Raw genomic sequence first — 21905 nt, forward strand, 5'->3', positions numbered from 1 at the left:
TACTGAAAGCACCTAATGATGCTCGATATGAAAAGATGAGTATGAGAGATCAGCATTTTAGCTTGAATTTTCAGATATTCTATTTTCATCTGGGTTGGATACACAACTTGACAGGAATGATTAAAAAAAAAAACAAGACATTTTTAGCTGAGCTCAAATATTGAAACTGACAATAAATTGGATTAAACTGAAGAAAGTGTAACAGTTTTATTTTTGTGGGGGCGGTTGATTCTCCTCTTTAGCACGCTCTATAGGGTTTAAGTTTGGAGATCGACTTGCTTAAAACCTTCCACTTGCCCCTGTGAACTGGTTTGTCGTTTTGGCTGCGCGTTTTGGGTCATTATCTCGTCTTCGATCCGTTTGGTTACAACTTTATTGGGCAAGTTGTTCATTAAGTGAAATGAGTGAGCCCGTCCCAGAAGAAGCCATGCATGCACAAGACAAACCCTCACATTATGCCACATACGTGCTCTTTTAGCGGCGTTAGAGCGGACGTTGGCTAGCAGCGCGAGCCACTAGGCTATGTTTTGCTAAATTACTCAAAGACAACAGACAACTCAACCTAACATTTTAGCCAGACCTCCTGCGAGGAAATGCCTTCCCAAAACCTGACCCTAGAGCTTTGGTTCCCATCGCTCACTTTCCGCCACTCGAAAATTCCCTGGTTCTTATTGTTTACAAGCATTATGAAAGGGTCTCTTGAATCACCTGCTCGGTCGCGGATAGAATTCAATTCGGAAGTTAGTAGTCTTCACCGTCTCCTGAAACGGAATGGAGACATCTATTGTTTAACCTGATTTCAAAAACCTTTAGCTACATTATGTAAAGGTCGAGTGTTTTCTTGCACTCTAGCTATTCCAAGCTTCAAGTCTTTTGGGCTTGTCGGCGTTAACCGAGGCCACAAAACCTCCTCTGCGACGGCGACCTCGCGCCACCGTCCCCCGAAGCCCCGTTTGGCTTTGGCCTCCCGACCGAAGCGAGCGCGCAACACCGCTCATTGAAATATAGAACGCTCAATTACCACGGCTCATTCGGTCGAAAGTGAATTTACTCCTGGGTCCCGTCCAAGCCAGCGCATGTTTGAACAGCGCGTTTTCTCCAGCGGAACGGATTCTGTTACCGAGGCTCTAAATCACCGCAGAGCTAATAACGTCGCGCAGGCGGGGCGATCGGGACCTCCGTCACCAAACGCGCCTCACGTGCTCGCTTCTACTACACGGCAGGTTTAGGGAATACGAGAGAAATACATCAACAGCCCCCCTTTTCAACGGACACAAAAAACGTGCATCAAAAGAGGACGAGATGAATTTTGAAACGAAGAGGAATTTGTAATTTTCTACATTCCAAAAAAATGTCATTTCAATAAATCAATACATAAGTAAATATCTTGTTATGAGCTCAAGTAAAATGCTGATGGATGTGTAGATACCTATCTATCATCAGCCATTCTTGAAGCAGGTTCGACTGCAGCTTTTCATTGGCTCATTCGCTCCGTACCGATTTGGCATTCGTGTGCAAACATTTCGTTTTCATCATTCGATTTATAATTCAGCCATGGTCTCTTCGTCTCACTCGAGCTGTTAGCGGTGGAGAGGACAAACACCAAAGTATGCTGGGAAATACAGTCAGGTCCAAAGGTTTTGGTGCTTTTTGCTTTTTGCCTTTTGACACCACCACAACCGATTTGAAATAAAACAATCAGGATGTTTCGCCAAACTGTGACGTTGACTGTTTGGGGATTTGCAAACGTTTTATGCCGAGTGCCTCCATTTTCCCAGGCTTAAAAGTATGCGGACAATTGAAGTGAATTGGTTTCGTGCGGTCCATCGCTTCCATGAAATTGTATTCATTCCTTTCCGACAGTCTATTCACGTCATCTAATAGCGTTTGTATGAACTAAACGCTTTCCAGTTTATGCGGATGTTAGATTTCAAAAACAACACCTTTTTTTTCCCCTCGTCCAATCAGATTTTGGCCTTCATGTCCTGCCATGTAGCTCAATTCTTGATATGTCAAATATGTTTTCCCCATTGAAATGGATTGTTACCATTTACATAGCAGCAGTTAGTTTTTAATAAAGACAAAAAGTAAGTCAAGGTACAATAGTCTCTCGAATGCTTTTGCTTTTATTAAGAGATGGATTAAGTCGGGTGAGTGCCGAATGCAAAGCCAGCCGCTGGCAGAAAACGCAGCCAGCGCTCATGTTCGCTTTCTTTGCTTACATTTCGTCCTGAGCGCGACAGACACAACGAGCGGGTTTTAATGCAAAGACAAAACAGAGCAGCAACTTTGAGTGAAAGCACGGTCGCTCCTACCATCGCCTCGGCGATTCCGATTTGTTTTTCTGGCTTGTCTGCGTTGACGCCGTGAGCCCCGTCACAAAATCCTTTTTTTTGTTTCTCTCTCTCTCTCTCCTCCTTTGTCAGCTTTTCTGTCTGAAACATTGACTCTACCTCTCCCTCTGTTCCGACTTCCACAGAGGAGGTGATGTTTATTAGGATTACACGGAAAATATTGTACCATTTATTTTTACAAAGATTTGTGGTGCAATTGGGCATGAACCAAGGTTGAAACACTGAATTTGAGCGCAAATACCATCAGGATTAATAGCTTGTTGAGATTTCTGTTATTTCATGCTTTAATTCAGTGGCCCCAAAAGTCACAATTCCGTTTCACGCAGCATTCGGACAGACGTGAGGCCATTAGCAGTTTTTGTAAGCATGTCTTTCCCATGCCCACGGCTCACCAAACTGACACGAGAGCAGTGTTTTTCTGTCCCTGACTGCAATTCATCGGCGGTCCCGGAGGCCGCTGCGACGCGCAGTTCGCTTTTCTGTACCGTATCCATGGCAACTTTCTGGACACATCATCTGTTCTTGACAAACTATTCGTACCACTGATGAAAACAGCGAACTCCTAGAGTAGGCATTCGCGGATAGCCAGAGAAAGTCTACCCAGAGGGCTGCATCCACCCAGAGTGATGAAGCCTGAGCTGTTGTCCATGATCAGAACCTTCCGCTTGAAGCCTTTCGACAGATAGACCTTCACGCCTGCTCGAGTCTCAAACATCAAAGTGGCGGCGGACTGCTGTCGGAGGCCGAAAAAAGGTTTCACGTCTGTCCGAATGATATTTGAAGAAGTATCGTGACTTCTGGGACACCCAGTACAAGCGCCGCGAGCATGTAACCATGTGAAACGATGTCACGTTTGCTTTTGTGAAATCGGGGCACGCTTGGAGCCGAGCTACCGCCGGTTTCCATCCGTTCTTCCGCGTTTGTGGGTTCTGCGCTGGAGCGACTTGATCGCTGCGACGGCGTCCGTGACATCTCGAAAAGAAAATGCTGTTGCGAAATTGAGTCGGGCAAGCTGGAAACGGGGGACAGGTGGTTCCAAGTGGTGGCACGCGGATATTGGCTTACCTTGGGTAAACATTTGCTCATGCGCTGTTTTGTTCACTCCGCCGCCGTGTCTCCCCGCTAATTTGGTGGCGTATATTCTCGCTCAATCCTTGACTGATACAATGATACATCTTCGTAAATGAGGATCTCAACGCGCTAGTGTGGAAAAAAAAGGAGATTCATTGGGTAACCGACAACGTCCCATGTGCCTCACACACCATCTGATTCTTTGCAGATGGGATTCACATATAAAAGCTGTTATTAATGATCGGAGGGTTTGGAAAAATCCCACCATCAATCATTTCGGGAATACTCAAATGGGCAGAAAACTAATGATTTACTTTACAAGTGCGTAGAGGATCAAGTAATCTTATTATTTATACAAAATGACTTATTACATTGCGCTTGGCGGGATTGGTTTTCCGGACACATGTAATTTGAGTTTCCTTCACTCGTGCCAACACTAATATTTGATATGATTTCTCTTTGACATTACTCTGCCTGTCACCAATCGTGTTTTTGCCAAAGGGGTACCCGATATATCACCACTTACCGTCTTTGTAGCGAGCATCGTTTGACACTCGACACAACATCGGATGCGTGTTTCTTTGATTTTCTTCTCTTCAGGGCATTCCAAACGGCTGCGGTCAATGTTTGACTTTTGGCGTAATTGCTCCTTTTGCCACCTGTACACAGCTCTCTGCTGTCGTCACAGTCGTTACGCCTCGAATCACCTTTGAATAATCAATGTCACCTCTGAGTCATATGTCGGATGCGTACGCTGACAAGAAAAAGGAAAAGGTTATTATTTCATCAAGAGCAGTGGTTCTCAAACCGGGCCTGGCGGGATCCCCAGGAGTTTGCGAGTCCGTAATATAAAATTCGAAATAAATTATGATAGCTCATTGAATGTAATCAAGCAATTACTCCTCCCTACCTTATCTTTGGGCCAATTAAAAACCCAGATATCAATGTGACATATCAGCACATCATTCTGACATCCCTGCATGAACAGTTGTTTTTTTTTTTTTTTTTTTAGCCAAAAGGCGTATTAAAGTAACAGAATAAAGGGCGTAGGATGCTCCAATCACATTTTTCATTTGCGCCCGAGTCACTTGATCGGATACCTCGGCAATGCATGAAGAAGATATTCTTAACTTCTAAATAGTCCCATTTTTTTTTTTAGAGGCGATAGGTGTCTTTTCCAGAATGAATGGCATAATATCAGAAGAATAAAGTTGAAACAACTTTGTTCTTTGTTCAGTCGCTAAACTTTAACTTGAATATTACAGCTTTGTTTTTTTTGTTTTTTACAGATGTCATTTTTTCTTGAAAAAAAAAAGAATTCGGGGGTACATATGGTACTCGAGTTGTATTGAATTGACATTAGAATGATGAGTGGGTACTGTGTTCTTTGTTTTGTTTGTTTTTTGCTCAGTTGCTCTCTGTCAGTCCCCTCCAAGCTCGTTCTGCCGCACCGCATTTCCAATAAATATCAATCACAATACAAACGACCACAGAGGGACTATTTCCAACTGAACTCTTTGCCCAGAAAAACTGTTCCAGCATTAAAAGAAAACCCCAAAACGTACAGATCCTCCATTCAGCGAGTCCAAGCGGCTTAACAGGATAGATGAATTCCAAAAAAGAGGATGAGGCCACAAATACAAAACGCTTCAGAACAGCTGACCTATCATTCCCGTTATTGATGCTCTTTGTGCATTCTGTCGCTGCTGCTCCGCTTCCAGGTAACAGCGGCTACTGCTTAGACAAAACTGCCGACGCCGAGCTGGGGGGCACCATGATGCCACGCGGGCAGAGTTTGCCGCTGCCCTTGGGAGGTCACCCGGGGGGGCTTTACCCGCAGAGCCTCCAGTGCGACAGCCCTGCGCCCGATCTCCTTCTGCAGGACAGCCCTCACCGGGACGCCAGGTAAAGCCTCACTCCCTACGTGCTGCATTTGTCACGGCTCGATAGATAGAGCCTGCGAACAGACCGCTGTATCGTTTCTCTGGCTCGCCGTGCTTTGGGCGGGGGGCGGGGGGCGCACGAGACAAAGACGATTCCCTCATGGTGAGACAGCCTGGAAAAAAAAGAGAGATCTTCTCACATCACTCAGGGGCTCTGCACAAAATCCATAATGAGCCAACTGACAGGAATGATTATGTCGGGGATCGCAGCGACGCATGGGGAAACCTGAGCGGGGTCCCCCATTCAGCCAGGCAAATATTCCCACCATAATACACGGCATTGTCGTCGGCAAACCCTTCCGAGGCTGCAATTACGCCACCGAAAACAGGTGACTCGCCATTTATCCCCGATGTCGGGTCGGGTCGGGTTGAACCATCAAAGCTCGTCGGACGGACACACGAGCCCGCCGCGGCCTCTCGGTCATCGATGCCCGTTTCCATTCTCGCATTACTTGATTTAGTTTTCATTTTGGCTCATCAGGGATGAATTGAAACAAAATCTTGTCATAAGTGCTCGCACGCTGTACTTAAGCAGAAGTGGAGGTTCGTATGGAAAAAGAAACCAAAAGGTCAAGCTCCGGATTCATATGGAAGCCCATTTCCGCCAGTAACAAAAGAAAATCATAAATCCAAATATTTATTTTACCACATTTTGTCATTTACGCGTACAAAATACCTGAACGCTCGCTTGAAGATTCCCGCGGAGCGCAAACTTTGTTATTGGTTGTGGTCGACCGAAACGATAATTATGAGCTCATGTCTCGTTAGCATGAGAGAGTGTTTCTCATAATTATGACGTAGTCTCTCACTATTATGAGATACTACTACCTCTTTAATGATGAGTACACGTCTGATCATTAGGACTTAGCATTTTTTTATGTTTGACTTTTCCTGAAGAGAAACGTGACAATCTGTAATAATTTTCAATTTGACCACTTTTCATGTCATTATTCAGTTTTCGTAATTATTATTATTATTATTATTTATTTTTTTACTACTGGTGGAGATTCAACTCTTATTTAAAAAAAAAAAAAAAGTACAAAAGTACAGACTGAAATTTAAATAACTACAAAAGTAAAAATGAATTCCCACTGTCAATCATATGCAATAGCTTTTTGATAGAAAGAAAGAATTGTTGCCCTCTTTTCTGAACTTACCGTGTGCTCCTACTGAAAAGAAGGAAGGCAATCATGTTACAAAGAGCTAGACTGCGTCGTCTCCACTTTTATGCTCATAAAACAATTGAGCGAATGATAACAACCGGAAAAATACACTTTTGTGTTTTTCTAGATTTTAGACATAGAATTCGAAGAAACGCCAGAAGCTGCTGGTTTTCTTTTAGGCTGGCACGAGACACATTTGCCGCAAATCAGTCTCGGAGGTGACGACTTCCGACAATCGATGTTAAAGTCGCTGCTTGGTGTTCCTCCATGTCTCTGCTTTCGATGTCTTTTCCTGCCCGATGCGACGCCGAGATCTCAATCCATCAACTGCTCTCTAATGATGTCGGTGGGTTTTTTTCAAGCCTATTTTGACAAAGAAAGCAGCAGAAAATGCAGATATCTGGTTTCAAATATAGGGAGTAAAAGTCCTAGGAAAACTAAATCCTGTAAGTCAAGTCCAGATCTACCGAAGTACAGTAATGAAATATACATACTTTGCTGCTAAATGGTGGCGTTTGCTCGGTGAGTTTAATTTCAGTCAATGGGAGGATTTGTGTTGTGTCTGTCAACAGTTGCTGAGCTGATGGAGCTCATGTTGCTCTCTTTGTAATGTCTCTTCTTTTTTTTTTTGGTCCTCCCCGCCTGCAGATCATGCACTTTTCAGAGGAGCCTACCTGGGGCCTCGCCGGGCCTGGGCTGCGGCGGTGCCAGCAGGCCTCCGTCGGCTCTACCGTATTTGGTCAAAGAAGAGGACGCCGTGGGCTACACCGTTTCGAGCACGATGCCCGGTGTCCAGGCCGGCTTTCACAACTCGAGGGCCGGGATGGTTTCGAGGGCGTCGAGGGACGAGATGGCGCACGTCGGCAACGACGGCGGCGATAGCATGTGCGTAGTGAGCGACGCCGCACCGGGGGATGCGTCGCAACCCTTTAATAATGAAGACGGCTCCTCCCCGTCGGCTTTGTCCCCGGCGAGCTCCCGTCATTCGGCGCGTCTGCTGTGCGCCGGCAGTCTGAAGAGACGTCGCCTTTCGCCGGTCTCGCAGTCCGCCGTCCAAACCGGCAGCGTCGCCGTCGCGGATTCTCCATCTGTGACCAGAACCGGCTCCGAGGAGATCAACATCACCGCCATCATCTGCGCTTCCACGCAGATGTCAATGCTGGCTTGCGTCAACGGCTTCCGCGCTAACCTCTCGCCCAGCCACGCTAGCAGTGGCAGATTCTCTTCCCCCTCCTCCTCTTCCTCCTCAACATCCCCACCGACTATCCCCTGCCCTCGGGAAGTCCCCCACAAACTCCCGCAGCACCAAAGCCCTCAGCGGGCCTCGCTGCAGGAGAGCTGTCAGCTATCAAACTCACCTGCCGCCTGCCTGCTGTCCCTGTCCTCCTCTTGCTCCTCATCCTCTTCTTCTGTGTCTTCAGTGGATCCGGAGCAAGGCCAAGGGTCGTGCGAGGAGCAGGGCTCCATGCAGCTGGGCCGTGGGTCTGGAGCAGCCCCCCTGGGAAATGCAGGAGGAGGCGGAGGGGGCTCGGATGGGTTGGGGTTATTCATGCTAATGTCGGGGACGCTACAAACGGCGGCTGAAACCGGGGTTCTACTGGACAGGAGCCAAAGACCGGGGGCTGAAACCGGGACTCTACTGGACAGGAGCCAAAGATCGGGGGCGGGAAACGGGGCTCTGCTGGACATGAGCCAAAGGTCGGCGGCCGCACTCAAGCAAGAACCCTTAGATGACTTCGCCCCCAGTGACGACGAACTTTTGCAACACCGCTACCACCATCACTTAAGTGGCCGCAATGGGCACTTTCGTCACCTTCATCAGCATTCCCGCTCGGCCATGCCACCGCCTTACCACCTGCACCAATATGCGGGGGGCGGGCTTCTGAATAGTCATACCCATCAATCGCCACCGGGCTCGTCCGTGGGACTCAAGTCGTCGTCGTCGTCGTCCGGGGGCCCTCCCGGGTCCCACGCGGGCCCGGAAGGCGAGGAAACCGCTGGAACGCAGGCCGATAAGCAGTCGTGTCGCTGGATTGACTGCAGTGCTGCCTATGAGCAACAGGAGGAGCTTGTGAGGCACATTGAGAAGGTCCACATCGACCAGCGCAAGGGCGAGGACTTCACCTGCTTCTGGGCCGGCTGCATTCGGCGCTACAAGCCCTTCAACGCTCGCTACAAGCTGCTCATCCACATGAGAGTTCACTCTGGGGAGAAACCCAACAAGTGTATGGTGAGTCTCCGTGAACCTGGAAACACTGAGCATATGTCAAACAAACTACAAACGTTTGGAGCACAGTACAGTGAACTCCCGCACGAGGGATACGTTCCACACCCATCCGCAACAAGTGGAAAGCTGCGATATCGAGAGAGCGTGCTGTATGCATTTTTTGATGTAGTATTGCCCCTCCGCACACGTTCAGATAGTTGGTGCCCAAATACAGTGATACCCCATTTTCCGCGGGCAATGTGTGAAAATCCACATTGAGTTTTAGACTTTGTTTCAGTACGCTGCAAAGTCAAGTCAGAAATACATAAGACATGTTTGAAGACATGCGCAAAGACTTGACAACTATGTAATGATCAATTCTAAAGTTATTTCATTGAACTCTTTTTCACCATTTCAGTTTTCCACTTGTTTATCTTTTGGGTGTGTTGCTAAAACGGTGCACTTTGGAGTCCGGTGTGAGTCGCCCTTCCCACTATATAAGAAGCAATTACAATGTGGAGTTAGCTAGCAGGCCAGGCTTATGCCATGAAAATAATTCTCCCCTTCAGATAGTCCGCTGGTGTGGCCGCTTTAGAGCGCCTCGTTGTCGGCCATGAGTGCACGCACAGCCCGGAGAGAAAGGCAGAATAGCGGGGAAGAGGGATTTTATTTCGACAGCCAGCGTATGGACTGGGTCTTCGGGCTGGTGTGGCCGCTTTAGAGCGCCTCGTTGTCGGCCATGAGTGCACGCACAGCCCGCAGAGAAAGGCAGAATAGCGGGGAAGAGGGATTTTATTTCGACAGCCAGCGTATGGACTGGGTCTTCGGGCTGGTGTGGCCGCTTTAGAGCGCCTCGTTGTCGGCCATGAGTGCACGCACAGCCCGCAGAGAAAGGCAGAATAGCGGGGAAGAGGGATTTTATTTCGACAGCCAGCGTATGGACTGGGTCTTCGGGCTGGTGTGGCCGCTTTAGAGCGCCTCGTTGTCGCGGCATGGACAACCCGGTGGGATATATTCCCGCCACCAGAGGCTTTAAAGTGATATATTTTCATTTTTCAAACATGTAGTTATGTGTCGGCATAAGAAATTTGCCAAATGAAGTAGTGTTGATTTTTCCTGGTCGTAGAAGTGCTATTTGGTTGAGCGGGGCGTGCGTTCGGTGCATTAAGCGGACACGCCCACAGCGTCTGCGAGCGCAGAGAACGCCTCGATTTTTCCCAATTTTATATGCACTTTATTGAGTGCCGTGTCCCGGGAAATCTTACAATCAAACACAAGCGCATACGTCATAAAGTGCCGATTTAGAGACGAACTTTAGTTTCCGTTTGCAATCAGATATAATTACAATTCTTGTGTTTCCCCCCCCCCCCCCCCCATTGGAACGTAACGTCAAGATGTTAAGGGAACATGTTGTTTCTCCACATGAAGAGGTGAGCTGCCGCTCGAGTAGCACTACTTTGTGGTCGTATGCGTTACAGGTAAAGCTCCAATTCCACGAGTCAACACACTGATCAATGTCAAGCTGTCACTCCCCTGCACCCCTTAGCAAATGGAAAAAGCCCTCCGACTTGAAGAATGATTTAGTCCAAATACACAATTAGTCCACAATTTGTGTAGGGCGAAACCGTGTTTATTTTCACAAGCACAGTGTTTTGGGAGAAGGGATTGGGATCCTGTAAAGCCAACATATGGTGAACATAAGCAAACAATGCCCGCGCTTGATCCTTTTAAATGGGGGCTTTACGCGTTTAGCCGTCCCGCAAGTATTAAGTGAATTGGCCTCGTGTCCAAGCCAAACACCGGGAGAAATGTAGTCGTCTGGAGTAGCGATAGTTGCTAACGGTTGCCCTAGCCTCGCTCACCCCGAGCCTCCGTCAGAAGTGCTCGTCTTCATCCAAATTCAAACCAGTCTGCACAATTACTGCAGCGCATGCTTCTTCTTTGTGCTTGTTTTTTTTCCAAATACCGCAGGTGGGGGGACTCCAGTCACATGACTTGAGTCCAGTCAGACTTAAGTGGCCAATTGAAGGACTCGGACTTGGAATTGAACTTAATCGTACATTCATGAATACTCTGAAGTCGTGTTTCGATGTGAAGTGAGGTGTTTGTGGATGGAGCTCAACTTCCCGCAGCTGACGGCTTCTTTTGGCTTCTTTAGACTCGTTGAGACTGTTGCTTCCAGACACGATGAATCTCTAAACGATTCCATACGTCATTTCGAATGAACCGTCAATCGATTCTTCGGCCCATTCCGAAGCACGATCAGTGTTTCTGCACAGTTGAGCTTCTCCGTCGTCTCAGATCCTTACAACCCTCTCCCACTGTATAACACGCATCACATGTTCAGGAAATTCTCATTTGTGGGTTTAATATCATTCCCATGAGCAATTTGGATATCTGGGTAAACAAATGGCGCGCACCTTCTCTCAAAACTTCAAATGCCTCTCGGTAATAACGATTCCTTCCAACGTCTGGCTTTTCAGAATGTCTTTGTAACTCATCCCCCAGCCTTCAATAACCTTCAATCATATTATCATCTCCTCGTCCATTCGATCAATTTAGCCCCGGCCTCTAGTGCGACATTATCGTTTCTGGAGAAGGTGTTCTCCATTTGCGTAATCGGCTAACCGACAAGGAACCGCAGCTACGGTACTTCGTGGCAACGCATTAGTATTTCCTGCACACATTATAGTTATTCCATGGCACCAAATTAGTATTTCATGCGCACATTGTAGCGCTGTCCTGCATGTTATGGATATTGAATATTTCACGCACAAGTTATACCTATTTGGTATGCACATTATACCTATTTAGCAGCTACAAATTTCTTGTGCACATTGTAGTTGTTTTGTGGCAATGAATCCATATTTAATGCGCATGGTATACCTATTTTGTGTGCGTGTACACACACACACACACACACACACACTCAATCATATGAGGTGGGAATATCATTTTCGGGTCGTCTCCCAATAGGAAGTATTGATTTCTTGTCTGCGAAGCAAGACAAAAATAGAAAATCGGTTTGAAATCACCTTGTCTTATGATGACTGATTATGTGTGCTTATCTGGAGATTCAGTTTATGAAGCCAAGGAGGTTTTCTTTTTTTGCAACACTCAACTTTGTGGGTGAAATGCCAAAGTCTCTCAGGCGCCTTAAGGCGATATTGACTCATGTATCCTAGTGAAAATATCTTTTAGTGCTGCTGCCTACCATTTTGTCCTCGCTGCGGTCATAAAATGGTCAAAGACATTCAAGAATGTGAGCAATTGTTATAGAGGAAATAGATCAGACATTCTCTTTAAGGAAGAAGGGGGGGTGGGGGGGGGTGGGGGGGACTGATCTCCTTTATTATCTTTGCAGAAGCGGATTCCATTGGACCCTTGTGAAGCGCACGTCCAAACATAACACTTTCCCCCCCCAACACACACACACTGCTTCCCTTTAAACATATACATAAACAGTATGCGTCTCTCTCTTTGTTTCTCTCTCTTATCTGGCACTTGTAAATTGTTAGCTTGTGGCATGCCACGTCTTGGCAGGAAAAGTCGTCATCATCGTCATTGGGCACACTTCATGTCCGACCCCCGCGGCTAATATTTTAAGAGATGCCTTTTAGAGAGAAAAAAAAAAACAAGCTTCCTTCCATCAAATTTGGGACTCGTAACATCGTTTTGTCGTGACAAATGAGAAAAGGGGGAAAATGTATTTCTCTCATCATCCATGCGTGACAGATATGACAGAAATGCTCAACTATATTCTGCTGTCATTTAGAAGCTTCAGGTCTTGTGGGATTTGACCATTTTTTTGTGCAGACTGTTTTTCTTCTTTTACTGCTTAAAGTTCTTGTCATTAGTGTAAATATCCATTCATTTATCATTTTTTAACCCTTCAAATTCCAGTTTGCTGGCACATTGTAAAACAACATCAAAACTGACATTTTTGTATAGTCTCTGTTTCCATTTTTTTTTTTTTTTATTATATCGCTGATACACCTTAACTTACAAGTGACCCAACCGGAAAAAATATTATATGGAAAAAAAGTGTTTTCTACACACAAAAAAGATGTAAACATAGGGTATTTGTTGTTTGATATCCTAAATACACGACAAAACAGTCAAGAAAGAATTTTTTTCACTATAAACATAATAAGCGGTTTAGAGGTAATGGATAATTTTGTCCATATTTATTTTTTAGTAAACTCACAAAAAATAATATAAACGTGGGTTTTATAGTAATTAAAGCACATTTTTAGCTTCATGTCCTACTAAATACACTAGAGAACACCAACAAAAACCTTTTGACATTTTTTCTTCTTCAATATAAACATTATTACACATTAGTATTTCTTTCCGCTCTAAAATGACTAAATGGGTCAAGTTCATGGGTTTCGCCCAGGAACCGTGTATGGCCAGCGGAACCCATCTTTCACACGGACATTTATTGCAGACGGACGGCCAAAATCAATAAAGGAGCCTGTGTAAGTGATTTTAAGACACTTTTTAGACGTGTAATGTGCATGTAACATGATGAATAGAAGTGTACTGAAAAAGGTAGTTAGCGTTTTGCGACCCAAAAGTGGCAATCACTAGCGCACTAATCCTCATCGCGATTGCTAACGCTTTAGCATGTGGCATTCTGGCGTCTCATATTCCGTACACAAAAAAAAAAACATACACTCAGTACCAACATTTGCAGTTTTAGGATTGAAGTCCATCGCTCATAAATGATTATTCGATCAATAATTAATAGGAGAATTGATTCTAAAAAGACTCGATAGTGACAGCCCCGGAATCGAGCCTCATTCATTTCATGTCCCCGCCACCAGTTGAGTGATCATTTTTATTAGCAAACTCACAAATCAATTCTTTGAATATACTGCATATGGATTTTCGACTAATTGAAGCTATTTTTTTTACTCGCTGTAAAAATAATAAGCAGGTTTGGGTTAAGGGATCTGTTTTTCCCCACGACTTCCTTTCGTAAATTCAGCAAAATCATCCTACGAATATGTGGGTTTTCTATGAATTAAAGCCCAATTTTTGGTTGATCTCCTCCGAAATGCGCACAGTCAAGAAAGCTGGTGGAAATCATGTCGGCGCTCCAATTAAAGTCGGCCATGAGCTGTTGTGCGGTGCAACGAGGGACACGCTGGCGAGAAGGAAACAACTTAATCTCGCAGCAATATCCTGTTGTGTTTCAAGCCTAATTCACTTGTTGTTTTTACGTTATTGCATTTTTTTTCTACCCCCCTTCATGTCTACATAAATATTAAAAAGAGATCATCATAGGCCTGACATTGTCCCAGACTTTGATATTGTTCTTCTTCTCTCTGAAGCTGACCCTTGGAACCCCACACACACACACACAAAAAAAACCCCCAAAAACTTCTTAAACCACACGATGTGAAATGGACACACAAGTTTCACATGGATTTGATTTACAGTGCCTGCAGTTTATTTGCCTTGTCAAAACAAAATAATGTGCTTTGAGTGTTATTAGGGAACATTTTGGTATGGTGAGATGGATTGGTTCGTCGGTTTTGGGGCATGGAAACAAGATCTGTTAAGCAGCTGTTTTTACATTTACTTCAACTTAGTATTTTCTAAAACAAAGGTACAGGATGACAGACGATGGGATGCAATGATAATATTTTACTCGGACAGTTTGGTCTTGGATTCAGTTTGAAGGCCTCGTTGGACATTTTGGCTCAGGAGGCAAAATGTCAAAATGTTCCTGTGTCCAAATAATGGTTTCTCCCAATGTAAGTTGTTGGTCTCATCTCATACTCATAATTATGTTTTACGTTTGAGTAGCATGCCTTTTAATTGAGTGATGTTAATCAGCAAATCACTCAACCCCAAAATAATTACAGTTCAGTGACATGTTATTTAAAGGAATGCTGTGAACTTCATTTTCAGCAGATGTAGTTAGAGTGATGTGTTACATAATACAGTGTGCGTCCCCCCCGCCCCCCCTGCAATTTGGCAGTTCATTTTTGGCACCCCCCGCTATATCGCAGCTATTTAAGTGATCCCTTTTTTTTTTTTTTTTTTTTTTAAATGGCTTTTTCCAGTCCACAAAGTCTCAATGAAGAGTTTTGCACCTCGTCGTGTCGCGACATGCTCGGCGGCCCTGAGGTCTGCTGGAAGACATGCGGCGTAATTAGCAGCAAGAAAACGAGGCAGTGTCCATCCCCAACTAATCTTGAGTAATAGTCATTGTTCCCAAAGTGCAGAGAAAATGTTCAAGTATGGCTGTGCGTATTGCTGTATGCTTTATGCGATACATTCAGGCCTGTTTTGGGGTTCCCGCCACCCCCAATATGTAGGATTTCCTGAAGAAAGATTGAAGATACATTTTCTTTACATGTACTTCAGCTATTTCACTTTCGTAATAGTGTCCAAATATGTATAGATTATTTTTTGAATTGCACAAGAGAAAAACTCAAATGCAGCAATTACTCACAAAACCACAGAACACCTAAACATGTTTAAATGATGGTCAAATCATTAGAATGCAGTTAACATTGTATTCAATTCAGTCGTACAATTTTTATCATGCAGTTAAAATGCAGATACTGTACTGTTTAGTAGAATATCCAAAGAATACTAAAACACTGAAAATAGCCGAAAATGCAACATTTTCATCGGTTTATTCCCCATTTAACAATAAAAAAAAACACTTTGTGTGTGTGGAACCGTTATATAAGTTTGGTCCCTCAAGTGATGTTTTAAAGGGTGCTTCCAATATAACAGAACGTGTGTGTGTGTGTGTGTTGGGGGGTTAAATAATGGTGACTTTCAGAAGTTTGGTACCAGGAAAACAAAAAAAGCATTTGGTGTGTTTGTGTGTTTCATGGTCATTTTGTATTGGCAATTCCCCTAATTGTGAATCCGCTGCAAACGATCACACGGATTCACGTGCGTGAAAAGGCCTTTAAGCGTAAGCTGCACGTTTATGTCTGCTCCATTGGCACACATACCTAAAAAGCAGCTAATCAAGCCCGTTTACTTCTGCACATGACGGTCCCACTTTTAAGCAATGCCAGAACGATCGTAGCCAGACATCGGGCTGACAAATGAGTTGAACAGGTAGCTGGATAGTTCGAATTGACATTATCCGCACACACGAACATCATCTCCTCCTGCAGCTTTTGTTCTTCTTCTTGTTTCCTCCCCGTGCCGACCCTCTTGGTTGTCATGCTTAAAAGTAACACTACACTGTTCGTGCTAGTATGACGAAACCGCTGGCGGCGGGTGAAACGCGACCGACGTTTTGGCAAACAAAAACACCAGCGCTGGACGGACGGATCTTGCTTATTTTTTCCTCGTCGAGGGGACCGCGGCCAACTTCATGTCAGGGCAGAAAAGTTTCCCAGTCAATCTTTTGCATTCATGTCATCCAACACTCTGCATCCTTCCAAAAGCACCCCCAGTCCCCCCCAGCACCCTCCGCCCCGCCAAAACACTTGCTGCATCTGCGCAGCTACAAGGTGCACACAAGTAACATAAGACCAAGATAAGTCATTTCAGAACTTTTTCCACCGTTAATATGACCTATAACTGGTACAAGTCAATTGAAGGCAAAAAAAAAAAAAGAAAATGTCAGGAAAAGCCTACTAGAACATCTGACATTTATTTTTGGTTAATCAGCGGCACTTTGAATAATGGCAGGTTGAACAATGAGCAATGAGTTTGAATGTGAACACAGCCCACATCCCAGTTATAAGAGGGTGTGCACACTTGTGCAACCACATTTTCTCAATCGTTCCTATTTATTTTCCCTGTTGTTGTTTTTCAACTGAGTTGTACAGGTTGGCGTTCACATTAATTTTGTAAAAAGGTTTTAATTCTTAATCTTGGTTACATTTTTTACATTCTACGATATCTCCTCTCTATGGCCCCAATTGATTTTTTTTTTTTTTTTTGATTTGCATCTTCCACTTGAATAAAAAAAAAAAAAAAAAACTCCTCTCCAAAAACATAACATTTTATTAAGAAAACAAACTGAAGGTAGCTGGTGACATGGCATCTGTAAAGCTGACTTAACAGTAGCAGAGTTTAAACGTAAAAAAGGAATTAACACGCTGATTATTTCTAAACAAATTCTTTCAAAATCTATACCCAATCGTATTTAGTAGTGGTATATAAAAATACGATGGTAAACATAAACGCCAGCTGCTCCTCTCTGCAATCGAGCGTTTGATGACGCAGAGTTCCAGTGCAGCCCTTTGGATGCCCTTTTTGGGCAAACCCCTGCTCGAAGACATATAACATATGTAAAATATAGAGCAGGACTCCCATGCTTTCAAAAACTGACATGACATGAAACATATTGTGGCTAGCGCTCCACACATTCTCAATCCAACATCAAATATTGTGCAAGTCTCCAATTTAAGATCCAAAAGGTCAAAGGACTCCAGCTACCTCGCTTTCAACCCGGTAAGCAGGTATCAAAGCTGTGCGGAGGTTTTCTACGGCGCTGTACGCCTTCATTGCATTTGCCTGGAATGCAATATTTGGAGTTTGCCTATTTCCTCAACATTTCATGACCGCCTCGTGTCTGAAACCCGAAGAGCCGCCCGCCGTCCTCGCTCACGGGTCCCTTATACATTGCGTCCCATCCAAAAGTGTAATGAGTTGAACCTGTCCCCTGAGCCACATCAGTTTACTGATATAAAGGCGGCTGTGTGTACGTGTGTTTGCTTGACGGGTTCCAACTGAACGACCTCCTTTAGGACTCGGTTTTCGCGCCCTTGTCGGCCGTACGCCGTCATGGATCGTGTATGTTGTTATGGAGTCGAATTATAATACGCGATAATACATCGAAATCATGTACTGTACTTGTCTTGTGCAATCATTCATACAATTATGTTACAACCAAGAAATTCTTTCCTTTTATGATTCTTAAACAATCTGCTGTAACACTTCCATAAAGTAGTAGTTAAGTTACTTTACTTACAGCTAAACTAATGAGCTAACTTTCTAAACTACGAAAGACTAGCACGCTAGCGTGGCGCTATCAAAGCTGTCGACTCTTTAAAAGAGAAGGCCTTATGCATACGCTACGCTCTATGCATTGTATGATGCGAGTACAACAGAATTGGGGATTTTTGGGGGGAGTGTTGTCGCCTTCTTGCGTCCTCCTTGCGCTAACCCCCGAGCGCAGCGGCGGCACGCGCGGGCGAGAAACGCAGCCACTAGGCTCCATGTGACAAGTTGCTTCTGCGCAAAATAAACACCAGAGGCGAACGGCTAGCAAAAGACGTGTGTTTAAAGTGTCAAGTTCAAATTACGCACACGCGGGGTTCGACGGTTCATACGGCGAGGTTAATTTCAATGTTTAAGAGGAGACGTGTGACGGCTTAAGTAAACACGAGTGGTGCATTTTGTTCCCGGTGATGTCATCTGAAAGAATATGAGGGCGACTCATCAGGCATTATCCACGACAAGTCATTAGGCGTGCACGGAGTGCGGCTTTTGTAACATTTTTGAAGCATTAGCCCGGACGTTGAATGGATTTCATGTACCATTAGGAAAAAAACCCCATTCCAAATATGGGCAATTCAGTCAGTCATAAGGCAGCATCCACAATCAGAAGAGGAAAAAAGTGCTCCCACTCTGTACGCCTACTTGTTTTCACAAGAGTCCTCAGGAAAAAGAAATACTCAAGTAAAGTACAGACACCTAAAAAAACAACGACGACTGAAGTACGGTAACCAAGTATTTGTACTTTATTACTTCCAACCACAGTCCAAAACAGAGCTGTTTGGATCAATGAAGTAATTCCGTAATTGGTTTTACCATCATCTTTATCAAGACGGGAACGATCAAATTCTAGTAAGTCAAATCATTTTAATTCAGTTTAAAATATACAGATAAACAGGAATTTTACAGTGCATTGCATAAGGGGTAGCAAATGTATTGGTGGGACATTGAAGGATCTAGTACATCAAATGATGATTTCTATTCCCATTTCTCCATCTTAAGAGCAAGATCCCCTGCCGACAGGCTGACGCAATCATCTCTGAGCCCTTTCACTTTCAAAACATCTTTTATGTTTATTCACATTTGTTCCGCTTTGGACTCAGTTTAGCATAGAAAACGTTTGGCAGAGTTTCATTTCCAGTTGGTTCTGTTATTAGGGCAAAAGTCAAAACAAAACAAAACCCATCTGTATACTTTTGTTTTCTCTTTAACTGTGCATTTCATTGCACTGCGTCAGACAGTGACACCTCTTAGCTGTCGCTTAGATTTATAAAAAAAAAGAAATCCCATCAGCAGTCAGCCGTTGCAGCGCCAAACAATTTAGCTTTGCCCGTGCGTGACTGAAAGAAAAGCCAGGAAATAAAGATGGAATTTAGCTCGGAAATATTACATTGTAATTTACCGTCACGCTAAAAGAATTGTGTGCGCGGGGCTACGACTCGTATTTTGTGCATGAAGACGGGGGGGGGGGGGAATAAAAAATACATGAAGGCAATAAAATTCATGAATATGAAAAGCGAAGAGTAACCGTGACGAGTGGAACCCCGGGATTGCTGCCATCGGCGAGATGGTTGATTGGCTCGGAACAAGACGCGCTTTTTGCTTTCAAACAAATTTGGCACTGAAACACGAAGCGGGAATTCGATTATTAAATATAGCAGAGAATCATACACTGAAATGATTATTGTGAGCCTCTTGATTTGGCGTGTCCGACCCAGTTTAATGAATTGCGGCTCGGCGGAGTGTCCTCACTGGTGGGAAGTGCTGGAAAGTCAGTGGTCAGAAGTCACAAAGTACACATTTCTATACTTAGGGAGATTTAGGTTTACTTTTTACTTTTACTCACTACATTTGAAAACTGATAACTGTACTTTCTACTCTTTGTCAAAATAGGCTTGGTAGTTTTTTCAACCTACGTAAAAAAAAAAAAAGGGTGTAAATAGAGAAAACTCAAGTAAATCCCGGTTGAGATCTTGATGGATTGATCGAGATCTTGGGAATTACAAGATGGGAAAAACAGGGACCACAGTGACATGGAAGAACGTGAACCAGGGAGCTCCATTTCTCAAACTTCTGAAAAAAAAGAGAAAACACAGAACAGAACAGAATAGAATAGAATAGAAATCAAATAGCTCGAAGAAATCTGATGAAAAATAAAGGTCGAAGCAAAAACGCTGCCTCGAAGCTTCGTAGGAATCATTTTTTCATACTAATGTTAGTACATAGTCACGCACTTCGGCGTGTAAAAATATGTAAATATCGCGACGGCGACGAGCCGGGAGGAAAGAATCGGTAAAAGACAGAGAATGTCCAAGATTTGGGATCATTTCCCGCTTGACAAGGAAGATGAAGAGCATGCTAAACAAGACTAAAGTTATGCAGTGCAAATGTCCCACATTAAAATGTACTTTTACAGCAGTCGGGAATGTTTGAAAAGTCAAAATGTCTTATCGGTGGCTAATTTATATTCCAAACTATGGGAGCGTGTTTTGATAGCATAAAAGCCTTAGCCGACGTTTTTTTTTCCTCCTCATGACGACCGCAATGCAGGTTCATGAGCAGGAAATTATACTTGTCCAAACGGTTATCGTATATAATTGTAACGTTTAATTTGGACTCTTTACTGTTTTTTTGGCCGTTGAGTTGAATCGGTACTTCTCCAAGTTCTACTTTTACTGGTCTTTTTCCCCCCACACGAGTATCTGTCGTTCTAATCAAGTATAGAGTGTGAGTACTTTTGCCACCTGTGTGAAAAGGGCACCAAACTTAAGCTCATTTGAGGACTGGTGTTCCTCCAGAGGTTTGCAAAAGCTTGCCCCCTCCCCCTTCACCGTACCTTTGGGTCCACGTCGGCTCACGATGCCACGCTGGCCTGCCGTTTAGTTTTACTGCCGTGTTTGCTGTCTGAATAATCGAACGCCTCCGGCGCAGAAGCATTTGGCTCGGCAAGTCGTCGAGCTTCTGCAATGTTTATTTGTCGTCGCGTAAGACGAGGCTCGTGTGTGTTATTGTAGGCGTGAGCTTTTATACAGCTGGGTCAACTCTTCCCTTGTCTGGACAACTGCCTTCTATTTATTTTCACGTTTCCGCAATACTAGAACAACAGGGATTGCAGTTCCGTCCCGGAACCTCCAAAGTCGAACATAATCCGGTTTGTGACTTTCATGTACGTGATGGAAGCTCGAGACTGGCTCTAGTCGCTAGACAGTTGGGCGGTAAAGTCGGAAAATCCGGAGTTCCCATTACGATTGATTTCAGGTATCATTTGGACAGAACCGAGGCCATCAGCATTCGATGGCTTGGCCGTTGCGGTTTTTGTCAGTCTATCATTCATTCCCTTGCTTGTGCTTTGCCAATTGACATCGGGACAGCGCTGTTCAATTGCCGCCTGCCAAGAAGTTTCGCTCTCCGCGACTGCAGTTGAGCGGCCGTTTGAGAAGCTTTCTGGCCGTCGAACAATTGACACGATCCGCGGCGAGTTTCTCAAAACCTGCTGTAGCCAACCCACGCAGCGAAAGGCCTGCTACTTAAAATAGCTTGAAGAGGGGGAAAAAAAGAAAGTATATCGTGACTTTTGGACACCCTGTATATACCTTTTGCGACTTGTTTAATGGGTGGTGTGGCGTGAGATTTTCCCATCGTAAAATAGACGCCTAAATGTCCAGCGTGCAGACAATATCACGCTTCTCGGTTCGATGAGAATTGACTGAGTTTGAAAGAAATTAGATTATCAAGTGCGGCCAAACTGACTCCAGAACAATGGGATTTCACTCGTCCTCCTCATTTTGTCCTCTGAAGTCCAACGTATGGTTTGTGAAAGTGCTCCTATTTCCCCCACAATTAAAGCAGCAGGCAGTGATGACGAGGCCTTCAAAGCAAATATCCTGCGCTTGAAGGAAATTGGAGTGTCAAGTGCGGCGGAATTGCGTCTATACAATGCTGACGTTGGGGCAAGATCTGACCTTGTGGAACTGACTTACTGCATTTGAGTTTGATGTTTTATGGAAAGTCATCAAAACTTAGCTGCCCTACTCCGCCGAGACGCAAATTGAAAACTTTTTTTTTTTTTTTATTTAACATTGTCCAATTTGATAGCAATCTGACAAAATCTCTTGGAGTAATTTGCATTTAAAGGACCCCCTGGAAATCTTCCTGTGTTTTTGAGACTTTTTTCTGG

General features: G+C 44.4%; 1 protein-coding gene and 2 long non-coding RNA genes across 8 annotated transcripts in view; 1 reads left to right on the plus strand and 2 right to left on the minus strand.

Moving 5' to 3' along the window:
• Nucleotides 1–4398, minus strand: part of LOC133481286 (uncharacterized) — a 29195-nt gene extending 24797 nt beyond the window's left edge. For all 3 annotated transcript variants that reach the window (XR_009789506.1, XR_009789507.1, XR_009789508.1), the window contains exons 1-2: nucleotides 3952–4398; nucleotides 3420–3554 (exon numbers count right to left, since the gene is read on the minus strand). This is a non-coding gene — a long non-coding RNA (uncharacterized LOC133481286). The remainder of the gene's footprint in view (nucleotides 1–3419; nucleotides 3555–3951) is intronic.
• The window catches only part of LOC133481281 (uncharacterized), a 100806-nt gene that overhangs the window by 33579 nt on the left and 45322 nt on the right, over nucleotides 1–21905 (plus strand). For all 4 annotated transcript variants that reach the window (XM_061780448.1, XM_061780449.1, XM_061780451.1 and 1 more), the window contains exons 3-4: nucleotides 5147–5330; nucleotides 7180–8761. In XM_061780448.1, coding sequence (XP_061636432.1) covers nucleotides 5147–5330; nucleotides 7180–8761 — 1766 coding nt within the window. The remainder of the gene's footprint in view (nucleotides 1–5146; nucleotides 5331–7179; nucleotides 8762–21905) is intronic.
• LOC133481285 (uncharacterized) overlaps nucleotides 18452–21905 on the minus strand; it is a 46854-nt gene continuing 43400 nt past the window's right edge. The window contains exon 4 of the long non-coding RNA XR_009789505.1: nucleotides 18452–19801. This is a non-coding gene — a long non-coding RNA (uncharacterized LOC133481285). The remainder of the gene's footprint in view (nucleotides 19802–21905) is intronic.

This window comes from Phyllopteryx taeniolatus, chromosome 7 (assembly GCF_024500385.1).
Source record: "Phyllopteryx taeniolatus isolate TA_2022b chromosome 7, UOR_Ptae_1.2, whole genome shotgun sequence".
NCBI lineage: Eukaryota > Metazoa > Chordata > Actinopteri > Syngnathiformes > Syngnathidae > Phyllopteryx > Phyllopteryx taeniolatus.